Source organism: Ictalurus punctatus, chromosome 8 (assembly GCF_001660625.3).
Source record: "Ictalurus punctatus breed USDA103 chromosome 8, Coco_2.0, whole genome shotgun sequence".
In the NCBI taxonomy this organism is placed as follows: Eukaryota; Metazoa; Chordata; class Actinopteri; order Siluriformes; family Ictaluridae; genus Ictalurus; species Ictalurus punctatus.
This window is the reverse complement of record NC_030423.2, coordinates 188,174-200,000: the sequence shown is the minus strand read 5'-3', so window position 1 is coordinate 200,000 and position 11,827 is coordinate 188,174. Positions and strand designations below refer to the sequence as shown.

The 11,827-nt window shown below is 41.9% G+C and overlaps 2 protein-coding genes across 2 annotated transcripts in view; one reads left to right on the top strand and one right to left on the bottom strand.

Annotated features, from left to right (window-relative positions):
* ric3b (RIC3 acetylcholine receptor chaperone b) overlaps window positions 1–4,202 on the top strand; it is an 8,408-nt gene extending 4,206 nt beyond the window's left edge. Inside the window, exons 4-6 of the mRNA XM_017474529.3 lie at window positions 725–827; window positions 2,389–2,516; window positions 2,810–4,202. Coding sequence (XP_017330018.1) covers window positions 725–827; window positions 2,389–2,516; window positions 2,810–3,066 — 488 coding nt within the window. The 3' untranslated portion in view covers window positions 3,067–4,202. The remainder of the gene's footprint in view (window positions 1–724; window positions 828–2,388; window positions 2,517–2,809) is intronic.
* Window positions 3,993–10,016, bottom strand: psma1 (proteasome 20S subunit alpha 1). Its single transcript, NM_001200504.1, is given in 10 exon segments — window positions 3,993–4,202; window positions 4,427–4,531; window positions 4,640–4,719; window positions 4,906–5,035; window positions 6,944–7,014; window positions 7,683–7,771; window positions 8,294–8,397; window positions 8,646–8,747; window positions 9,002–9,046; window positions 9,989–10,016. Coding segments are annotated over 10 exon segments (792 nt in total). The 5' UTR covers window positions 9,992–10,016; the 3' UTR covers window positions 3,993–4,139.
* Window positions 10,017–11,827: the final 1,811 nt, after the last annotated feature.

Sequence of the window (11,827 nt, the reverse complement as noted above, 5' to 3'; positions counted from 1 at the left end):
ACACACTCTACAACATTACATATGTATATTTATATATTGATATGCAGTACACACACACACACACACACACACACACACACACTACAACACTACATATGTATATTTATATATTGATATGCAGTACACACACACACACACACACACACTACAACACTACATATGTATATTTATATATTGATATGCAGTACACACACACACACACACACACACACACACACACACACTCTACAACATTACATATGTATATTTATATATTGATATGCAGTACACACACACACACACACACACACACACACACTACAACACTACATATGTATATTTATATATTGATATGCAGTACACACACACACACACACACACACACACACACACACACACTCTACAACATTACATATGTATATTTATATATTGATATGCAGTACACACACACACACACACACACACACACTACAACACTACATATGTATATTTATATATTGATATGCAGTACACACACACACACACACACTACAACACTACATGTATATATATATATTAATATACAGTACACACACACACACACACACACACACACACACACTCTACAACATTACATATGTATATTTATATATTGATATGCAGTACACACACACACACACACACTACAACACTACATGTATATATATATATATTAATATACAGTAGGTGTAAGACTCAGTTCTGATGTTCTGATGTTTGTCCTCAGCGGATTTTGAGTTGACGCAGCTGCAGGAGCGTTTGAAGGAGACGGAGGAGGTGATGGAGAGAATCGTATCGAATGCTCGAACTCAGAGCGGAAACACACCGAGGTCCGAAATTCAAGCATCACACACACACACACACACACACACACACACACACACCCCTGTTAAATGGCAGGTTTTTGTGGTGTAAAAAAATCAAACTAAGATAAATCGTGTCAGAACCTTTCCTATCTGTATTGTAAAATTTATACTATTAATTAAAGTGAAAAACAATAAGAATCATTTTAGGGAAAAATAAATAATAAAAAACCTTCCAATCCCCAGCTTGCGTAAGTAAACACACCCTTTTATAATGTGTCAGTGCTCAGACTCCACCAATCACATTCATACTCATGTTAAATACTAATTAGTGAACACCTGCCTTCAATTAAAGTGACTGATTAACACCAAATAAGTCCAGCTGGTCCTGTAAGATCTTGTTGGTAACATCGAACTGGAAAAGCCATGGCTCACAAAGAGCTTATAAAGCAGGTACGGGATTGTATTGTTGGAAAATATCAGGAGAGGGTTCGGAGGCATCGGATAGACCATGGAACACTGTAAAGACAATCGTCAACACGTGGAGAGAATACGGCACGACAGTGACACCACTAAGATCAGGACGTCCGTCTAAAACTGAAGAGAAGATCAGGAGAAACTGGTCAGGGAAGCTGCTGAGAGGCCTACAGCGAGATTAAAAGAACTGCAGTAATTTCTGGTAAGTACCGGTTGTTCCCTACACGTGACAACAATCTCCCGAATTCTTCATATCTCTGGGCTGTGGGGTAGGGGGCAGGACCGAAGCCTTTTATAACCAAAAATACATTTAAAGAATCATCTGATCTCCCAAAACCACGGGGAATAACGTGTTCTGGTCTGATGAGACCAGAGTTGAACTTTTTGGCCGCAATACCAGAAGATGTGTTCGGCACAAAACCCCCAGAACTTCACCACAAGAACAGCGTCCTCACGGTGAAGCACGGTGGTGGCAGCTCACACACCGGGGCTGTTCTTCTTCAGCTGGATCTGGAGCTTTAATCAGGGTGGAGGGAAAAATGAACCACTCCAAATACCAGACAATTCTGACGCAGAACCTTAAATCTTCTGCTGAAACACTTCAGATGAAGAGGAACTTCACCTTTCAGCGCGACAACGAGCCGAAGCAAACCCGCACATCAGAGGAACCGCTTCACCTGAACAAGATCAAGGTTGTGGAACGGTCCAGCCAGACTCCGGACCTAAATCCGATCAGAGATCTGTGATCTGACCTGAAGAGGGTTGTGTACAGGACACGCCCAGACAATCTGACAGAGTTAGAACGCTTTAATGAGGAACAACCGCAAAATATTACTACGTGCAGACGCTCCAAACTGATGGACTCTTACCCAAAAATACTGAACGCTGTGATCATCTCTAAAGCTGCTTCAGCGGACTGTTAGTTCAGGGGTGTGCAAACTTAATAGGTTAAAATTTTCAATAAAGGTTCTGATATGATTTATCTTAAATCACAAAAACCTGCCATATTAACAGGGGTGTGTAAACTTTTTATATCCACTGTATCTCCGATTCGCCTTCTGTTGTGGTTTAACACTCTGTGTGTGTGTGTGTGTGTGTGTGCGTGCTGTAGAGAGGAGTGTGTGAGTGTGGATCAGGAGGAGAAGCTGCTGCTCCAGCTGAGAGAGATCACTCGGGTGATGCAGGAGGGACGATTAGTGGACGGGATTCCCTCTGAGACAGAGACGCAGGAGTTCACAGGTCAGTTCTCACACTATTCTTTATTTTATTGTAATGTTCTATATAAAACACTCACATTGACATCATCCCACTTCCTGTCATAAATCTAGTGAAATGTTTTGGTGACATGAAGCACAAACAGGAGGGAGTTCAACATCACTGCAGTCGTCACTGTGCAAATCATTATCAAATAAAACATCGTTATTTACATACTGTAGTGTGTTTAATTATTCTAAAGATTTAGTTAGTAAAAATGTTTTCGTGTAAATAATCTATAAACTATAAGATGAGCTGATGAAGTTGTGTTTAATCAGATGATCCTGAGGAGATGCTGAAACACTGGAGTTCTCCCTGCCGCACCGTCCACCACGAGGTGGATGAGGAGTCAGAGCGAGCAGACAGGCAGGCTGACGGCTGTGAGACGAACGAGTGTAGTGATGAAGAGGAGATGTGTACAGAGATGATGGAGCAGTCTGAGGACCAGCGCTGGAACACGCCACTTTCAGGAGGCCATGTGATCAGACACAGGAGTGGGACAGAAACCACTCAAGGAACTGAATCTTCTCACTGATGGCTCCAAACACTGCTCCTGCAAATGTTATTATTCCTCCTGCACGCTGCTTCGCTTTCACTGCACGTCTTAGTCACGTGTCTAATTTCTGTTCACGTGTGTTCTTGCACGGTGATGATCTCTCATCTTGTCTTCCAAATTCGACCCTGAGTACGGTTGAAACACTGAGTAAAGAGGACATGACGTCAGGAAATGGTCAAACAACCCGGAAAAACCTGTAATTCATTATGATTTGAGCAAGGGCGGAGCTTAATTTAAACAAGAATCCAATAAGAATCTCGGAATACCACCACATATTCACAAATTATTCATGTATTCATTATTATGCAGATTAAGCCCTGCCCCTCATTGAAGAACAGCGGTACAGTGGGTAGTTCTGCTGTTAGGGGGCGTGTCAATACACTCCGTTACATGTACTAAATTTTTCCAAAAATGTCCCTGAATATCAAATATATAAACGATCGACTGAAACATGAGCTCCATAGCAGAAATAGAGCTCCAAAGTCAGCTGAAATGGCTGGTGTTTGAAACCTCTGAAACACCTCTGGTGTTTGAAAGCTACTGAAGAGCTCTTTTTAACATTTATAACATGGTCGTGTAAAGTATAATACGTGCTGCTTGTTGCAATCCGGAGATATCAGACTTCATAAACGCAGATCTCGTAGGCGCTCTTTGAAAAAACGTGATCACATGACCAGCATGCGCTCTATGTACAAGTTAACTCTATACGCAGATTGGGACCCCTGCTGTTCAAACTGTGTAACTGCAATACATGCATATATAACAGAATACTGATTTCACATCCTGCTAATCAGATGTCCACAATGCACATCGTTACAACCCTACATGACACCCGTACAGACGTGAAGTTAAACACGTGACAGTGGTACGGATGTGAAGTTAAACACGTCACAGTGGTACAGGTGAAACTTGTAAATGTATTTTATTGAGCTGATCTCAGTACAGATAGAAAACAGAAACAGAAGTGTGGATTTAAATTCAGGATGAACGCCGCAGCTCCTCAAACTCTCACTACATCAGCATGATGTCACGACGGATAATAAATCAGTTCCTCAGTGTTCCATTGGCTCATCCGATGCCGCAGCTGGAGCGGCATCATCACCTAGCTGGACAGGCTGGAACACACACACACACACACACACACACACACACACACACACACACAAATCAGGACTGACTCGTAATCACAAACACCACATCATTCTGATCTCACAGTATATTAGAGATTAATAAAAGTATGTGTGTGAACTCCAGTGTGTGTGTGAATTTTTTTTGAGATGTGTTCTTAATAAAATAATAATAAAAAGATGATGAAGAACAGTAGAGTAAAGGTTCTCACCTTCCTCTGAGGTCTCTCCTCTAACCCCTCGAGAAATGGTGCCACGTCATCATCATCGTAGATGGTGAACTCCAGATCTTTACCCACAATCCCAATGGACACGTTCTGAAACACACACACACAGTGAGCTTCACTACAGCATGTGTTACACTGTGTGTGTGTGTGTGTGTGTATGTATATATGTGTATGTGTGCATGCATGCGCCTGTAAGACCTTGGTGGTGAGGTCCTGTTCAGCAGGGAGAGTCTCTCTGAGAGCACACAGGCCGTGCTTCACCAGCTCATTCAAATTACCTGCAGGTAAAACACACACATACACATATTCAGATACTCCAAGTTGCCATGGTTACACTGGTATCACATGACCAGTTTTGATGTAGTCACTCAGCTTATCTGGTACACCACAAACCAGCTGTCTGTGTGCACACTGAAAATAGTGAGGGAAATGGTATGTGTGTGTGTGTGTGTGTGTGTTCTTACACTCGGGGAAGCGCTCCATGTGTCTCTCCAGGTAAGTGCGTGCGGACTGTGAGCGCGCTCCGATGGACATCGCCTTACAGTCAAAGTAGTTAGCAGACGGACAAGTCTGAAAGATGTGGGGGCCGATATCCTACACACACACACACACACACACACACAATACAAACATTAATTATTTTAAAATCACAACACAGTTAGACGGTCTGTACTGGACTGGTTTAATGGGTCTGTTTGTTTATATATGTTTATAATATTTATTTTTATCAGTCCAAACAGAATTCAGTAATTTTTTTGTGATTGCGGCCAAAAACGCTTAAATTTGCTGCAGTGGTTTTCAATTATTTGTGATGCAACTTGGCGAGTTGTTCTTTTGTGGAAAACGACTGGAATCGGTGAAGTCTCAGTGGTACTTGTGCACGCTCTCTCACTGATGTTTGTGAATGAGAACTTTGAGCTGTACACGTGTTCGACGCACGTGAAAGGAAGAGGGCGTCGGCTGAATGCGTGTTGTGATGACATCATGTGACGCGTCTCGACCCAAATCCGCGGTAATTTAGAACAATTGCAGCCCCTCCAAATATCGCGGAGTTCTCTTGATTTTGGGAAATCCTGTAGAGACGGGTCTTATATTACCCTTGTATTTAGGCTACACTTCTATATACTCTATATAAGGTTATTTATTTATTATTTACAATATATATAGTTTATACATGTTAATATGTACCCCTCTTTACTCTAAAAGTTTTATTCCTTTCAACATTAGATTATCTTTTTAAACATTTATTCATATTAATATCAGTCATTTTTTCTTGTTATGCTATGAGAACTTTATTTGCTTTATTCTAATTACTTTCAATATTGTATTAATATTTTTTATATTGTGTGTGTGGTGTTGGTGTGTATGTATGTATGTATGTGTGTGTGTGTATATATAATGTGTGTGTGTGTGTGTATATATATATTAGGGATGTCACGATACCAAAAATCTAGTAGTCGGTACCGATACCACCAAAAGTACACGATACTTGATACCAAAGTCGATACCACGGTGAGGTTTAAAAATAAATTTTTTTAAATTAAATTTAAAACTCCTGGAGGACATCCTCCTCTGGCTAATACTGGCAAAAAAGAGAGAGAGTGATATTTTAGTTATCGAACACTGTCTGACAATGACTAATAAAACAGTGCTAAGTGCTAATAACAAGTGCTAAGGTGCACTCCTAAACGCACACGCACACACACACTCTCTCTCTCTCACACACACCCCTTATACTCTGAATGCAAGCATTAGTTTAAATTCACTGACATGGTCTCAGGCCGAAAAGATTTATTAAAACCATTAACATTAAAATAATTTAATCTAGTGACATGAGGCTACATGTATCTGACAGGACCCGGGCTGAATGGCGATGCATGGAGGAACATTAGGAGGAAGTTTATAACACTGCAATGCGTTAGCGTCATTAACAAATAACGGGCTATCGCTAACATTACATGGAGCGTAACGTTAGCTGGTTTCACGCCACAATGCAGCTGCCTCAAACAAACATAATACAGGACCGTCTTTCAGGTCCTTTGCCAAATTCCAGGTGTTTCCATAGCATCGGTTACACACCAGAAACCGATACTAGTTTTCCTCTCAACGAGTCGTGGCGGAGCTAAACCTGTCGCCATTTCTGTAGTTTTTCCCGTGTGCTTGTAGGCGTTCTTCTTCTTCACCACATGTGGACCGACTAAAACACTTGTGCGTATTTGCTGCCCCCTTCAGTTCCGGAAGATTTGCAACATCGGTACCTTCATAACCGATGGTACCCATGCTACTATAGAAAAACAAGTACCGTCACTTTTTAACAATGTTGGTACCGAAGTATCGGTTCTCGTGACATCCCTAGTGTATATATATGTGTGTGTGTGTCTATGTATGTGTGTGTATATATATATATATATATATATATATATATATATATAAAAACGTGTGTGTGTGTGTGTGTGTGTGTGTGTGTGTGTGAGAGAGAGAGAGAGACCGTAGTGAACTCACATCGTATCCTGCAATCAGAAGGCCGACTCCGTATGGTCTCCTCCCGTAACGCTGTGTGGGGATCTGGGTTTCTGATTTAACACTCAAGGACACAACACTAATACTAACAACAACACAGAGTTGTTTAATACTCTATCATGGACTTCCCCTGAGATGGGGTTATTACACTGATATGACTGTGTATATCACTCACTTACACTGCAGTCGTGCTAAAGGCGGATTTATACTCGCCGTTATCTTCACGTGCACAAGATGGCCACCGCATGCATCCTGTGGTCATCTGGAGCGTTGCTTGAACACCCACTATGAATTTAAAAAACGTCCTCAAATCTACCGAAAGGTCTGTTCTGAGTAGCAGTCTTCCGGATTTTCTAGATTAGTAAATACTTTTGCGTGTAAGGTCAGAGTTTTCAATTTGAGACGCAGATCATGACAACAATCACGACGACGGCAGGTTTTAAAGTGAAACAGAGCTCGTCAGTGTGTTTAACATCGTTGTGCATGAAATCGCTAAACATTACACGTCCACTTGGAAACCAGACGTTTTAGCTTTGATGTGCTGTATAGTGGGCGTCGCCGTTAATCTTCCAGATGTACATAAGACACACAAGTGAGTGTATGAAGAATACACATGTAGCAGCTGCGTACACATGAGGAAAGTGAAGTATATTTGCACCTTACTGTACATTCCTGTAACTGCTAGAGTACTGTGTACTACACACACACACACGAAGGATACTGCTCCCGATGAGTGAGACGAGACGAGACACAGGAAGTGGCCGATCAAACACAAACCTGGAGTCCAGACTCTCCTGACGCATGAAGTTACTGCAGAATATCAGAGAGACAGAGAGAGAGATAGAAAGAGAGAAAGCATGAGTGTGTCAATCAAGATTTATATGTAATATTGTGTATTATATACTGTGGATGAAAGATTTATGATGAGATAGTATTTACAACACATCCATTATGATAATATTTAATATACTATTTTGATTTCAGTACAGTGTTCAGTATTTGCTGCTAGCTGTGTGTGTGTGTAAAATGCAGTACTACACTCAGTTTCACACTGTCATGTTGATCTTCTCCAGCAGGTCATTAGGAGAGAAATAACAAACAGAAGATAAAAAGCGAGATGCACATGCTTCACTCCCCCCTTCAGGCATCTGTATGCAGCACACTGAAGCTCTGAGCAGATGATGAGAATCAGGGTAAGTGTGTGATTGGTCACCATGGGGTGGTGTTTGAAGCATGCCGATTGGCCGGTGTTTAATACTAGATGTGAGAGCCTCTGAGCTGGAACAGCGCCCCCGTGTGTAAAGAGGATGCATTTATAGTAGATTGTCATACCAGAGCAGTCGAGCGTCTGCAGTCAGTCCAGCGATGGAAATACCGATGTGATTATCAACATGGAGGATCTTCTTTTGATGAGCAGCGAGCTCAGACTGAGCCCTCTGAAACAGAAACACACACACACCGAGAGGTTATTTACTCTATTTTATACACATTAAAACACACTTATATGCATGGGGGGGGCGCCACTTAATTATGACCAGTAATGCACTCGACCCCCTATCTAGGGCTCTACTCTGTGTATTTAATTTAAGGAGTTAGTGTTGGAGTTGAGGTGTTAGTGTCGGTGTGGAGGCGTCCGAGTCAGTGTTGAGTTGAGGGTGTGTAGTGTAAATATCAGGGTAAATACCTTTAAGGCCACCAGTACTGCGTGAGTGCGTGATTTGAGCCCCACAGTAGCCGAGCCCTGCTTCACTGCCTCCATGGCATACTCGATCTGGTGGATTCGCCCCTGAGACAATAAACACCACACAGTAAAGACTTACAGCTCACACACACTCATATATTCAGCAAATGCACGTTAATATTCATTATGGGTGGTTGCAGATTTGTTGATGGTCACAAGTATATTTTCCCCCCAGGGCTAAGAGCTGTGATCGGATGATCTGAGACACCTGTTAACTCCGCCCCTAACACTAACCCACCCCAACAGTGCAGAAAACCCCACCCCTTGGCATGCAGAACCCCTGGTGCTGTGCGGCTCACCTGAGGACTCCACACCGTCACATCGTTATCGTACTGGTTTCTGAACTGCAGGGATCACACACAGACACACACACACACGAAGGGCTTCACTTTTACTGGAATAACAGCAGAAGAAAACTAAAACTAAAATAATATAAATAATAATAATAATAATAATAATAATGAAAATAATTTAAAAATTGCATCTTGTGGCAGAACGGAGACATTTCACCCCAAATCTGTACAAATAAATATAAATAAAGTGTAATAAGTGTGTGTGAGAGAGAGAGAGTGTATGTATTATAGGAAGCCTACACTTACACCTCAGGACAGTGAATATTTAAAAATCCTCTAAAACGAGTTAGTTAATACTTTATTAACGCGTTGTCGAGTTAACTGTATAGCTATACATCTCACCTGTATACATTATAAACATTATAAAGCTCATTTGCATAAATAATAATAAAGAATAATGAATGATGTGAAAGTGAAAGCAGAAATGTGATAATCTCCTGAGAGCAGCTCGCGCTCGGCTGAACTCTAGATTAAATCATTAACTTTAAATCTGAATATTTAATCACACTGAGAACTCATTCATACAGAAAACAAATAAAACACCGGAAATTACCGAGTAGCTAAGCTAATGCTAACGTATAAAGTTGCTTGCTGAGTTAGCACCATGCCAACTACAATAACACCATAAAATCCCTTTATTCCGATCATATCAATAAAATATATATTTTAATTTATTTTCTAAAGAAAACAGGATAACCACTAGACATGCTAATTCGTTCTATTAGCTGCTAGCATGATGCTAACACCGCCGCTAGCGCTAGCTAAGGAAACGCTTACTCACGCTGTATAGTTACCGACTAAAGTGTTCAAACTATAAAACCAGCAGTATTTACCGTTTTATGAGTTTCTACAGTCTGAGCTGTGACTGAATATTAATTTAAAGAACCACAAAATAAGTGCGGTAAAGTTGATTTAATAATTATTAACTCTCACCATGTCTGCCTGAGATCCCGCCGCTTGGCCGCACAATGATCCTGCTCGATTAGTTTCCCTTCTAGTGCAGAGCACACCTGAGCAATCGAGCACAGAGAGCACAGAGTAGACCTGAGCAACAGAACACAGAGCACACAGAGCAGACCTGAACACAGAGCACAGAGCAGACCTGAACACAGAGCAGACCTGAACAACAGAGCAGACCTGAACACAGAGCAGACCTAAACACAGAGCACAGAGCTGACCTGAACACAGAGCAGACCTGAACACAGAGCACAGAGCTGACCTGAACACAGAGCACAGAGCTGACCTGAACACAGAGCACAGAGCTGACCTGAACAGCAGAGCAGACCTGAACACAGAGCACAGAGCTGACCTGAACACAGAGCACAGAGCTGACCTGAACACAGAGCACAGAGCAGACCTGAACAGCAGAGCAGACCTGAACACAGAGCACAGAGCAGACCTGAACAACAGAGCAGACCTGAACACAGAGCAGACCTGAACAACAGAGCAGACCTGAACACAGAGCAGACCTAAACACAGAGCACAGAGCAGACCTGAACACAGAGCACAGAGCTGACCTGAACACAGAGCACAGAGCAGACCTGAACACAGAGCACAGAGCACACAGAGCAGACCTGAACACAGAGCAGACCTGAACACAGAGCAGACCTGAACACAGAGCAGACCTGAACACAGTGCCACTGCCCTGCTGAATAAAACAATAGAAATTCTGTTGGTTTCCATTACAAATACCACTACAAGCCATCAGCTAACCATTAAAACCATTACTTAATGGTATCCACTGGACATAACATGCCACCAAAAGAAGGCAACAAATTACCAGTACAGACCCACAGGTACCATTACAGTTTCCATTAAAACCAATACAATTCCCATTATAACCATTAAAACCAGGTGTAATTTCCAATTTGCCCCTTTTTATTCAGGACAAGGTGATAATGAAGGAGCTGGCCCACCTCAGGAAGTTCACCAGCCCCATGAGAGTGATTCCACTCGGCTGCAAGAACCCGACAGCGAAGCATGTCTTGTCTTTTCGCAGAAAAATTCTGAATGGTCAAGACAAGTCACTGAGAGATGCTCAGAGAGTGACTCAGCCGCGTTACAGCAGCAACAGCAGCAGAAAAGTCCAGAAAATGGACATGTTTGGAATCAAACAGCCACAGCACAGTGAAGCAGTGAACGTTGTGATGCAGGAGAATGAAGGCCCAGAGTGTAGGAGGAGGCCGAGGTCAACCCAGATCAACCAAAACACTTCGACTTTTCGGAAAAGCCTGAGCCTCTACTCTACAGAATAGATTAACTGGTTTGTAGAACAAAATGAAAACCTGAATGTGTTCTCACCTCGCAGAAGTTCAGATTCAGAAAATGGACATCAGCTGCAAAAAGGCTTTATTATAAACAGGACTGTGGATTTTCATATGGATTTATGGATTATAATGAAATTAAGATTGAAGAGGGTGGTGTTTTTGGGTGGAAGGTGTGGGCGGGGGTCTGATGGCATTCTTTTTCTAAAATGTAAATATGTAAATATCCTAAACTGATGCATTAAAGCCATTTAAGATGGCTTTAATGCATCAGTTTAGCATATTTACCGGTACATATTTATATTTACATGTAGCATATTTACATATTTACAAAAGTCTCTCTCTCTCTCTCTCTCTCTCTCTCTCTCTCTCTCTCTCTCTCAGTTGTCATATTACAAGCAGGAAACTGGAAAGGACAAACACATCTCTCCTGAATACCTCCCCATGCTGGGAAATTTGACAAGGTAACATGACTGTCACAAAGTGCTGACAATGGAGGCTCCTTCCA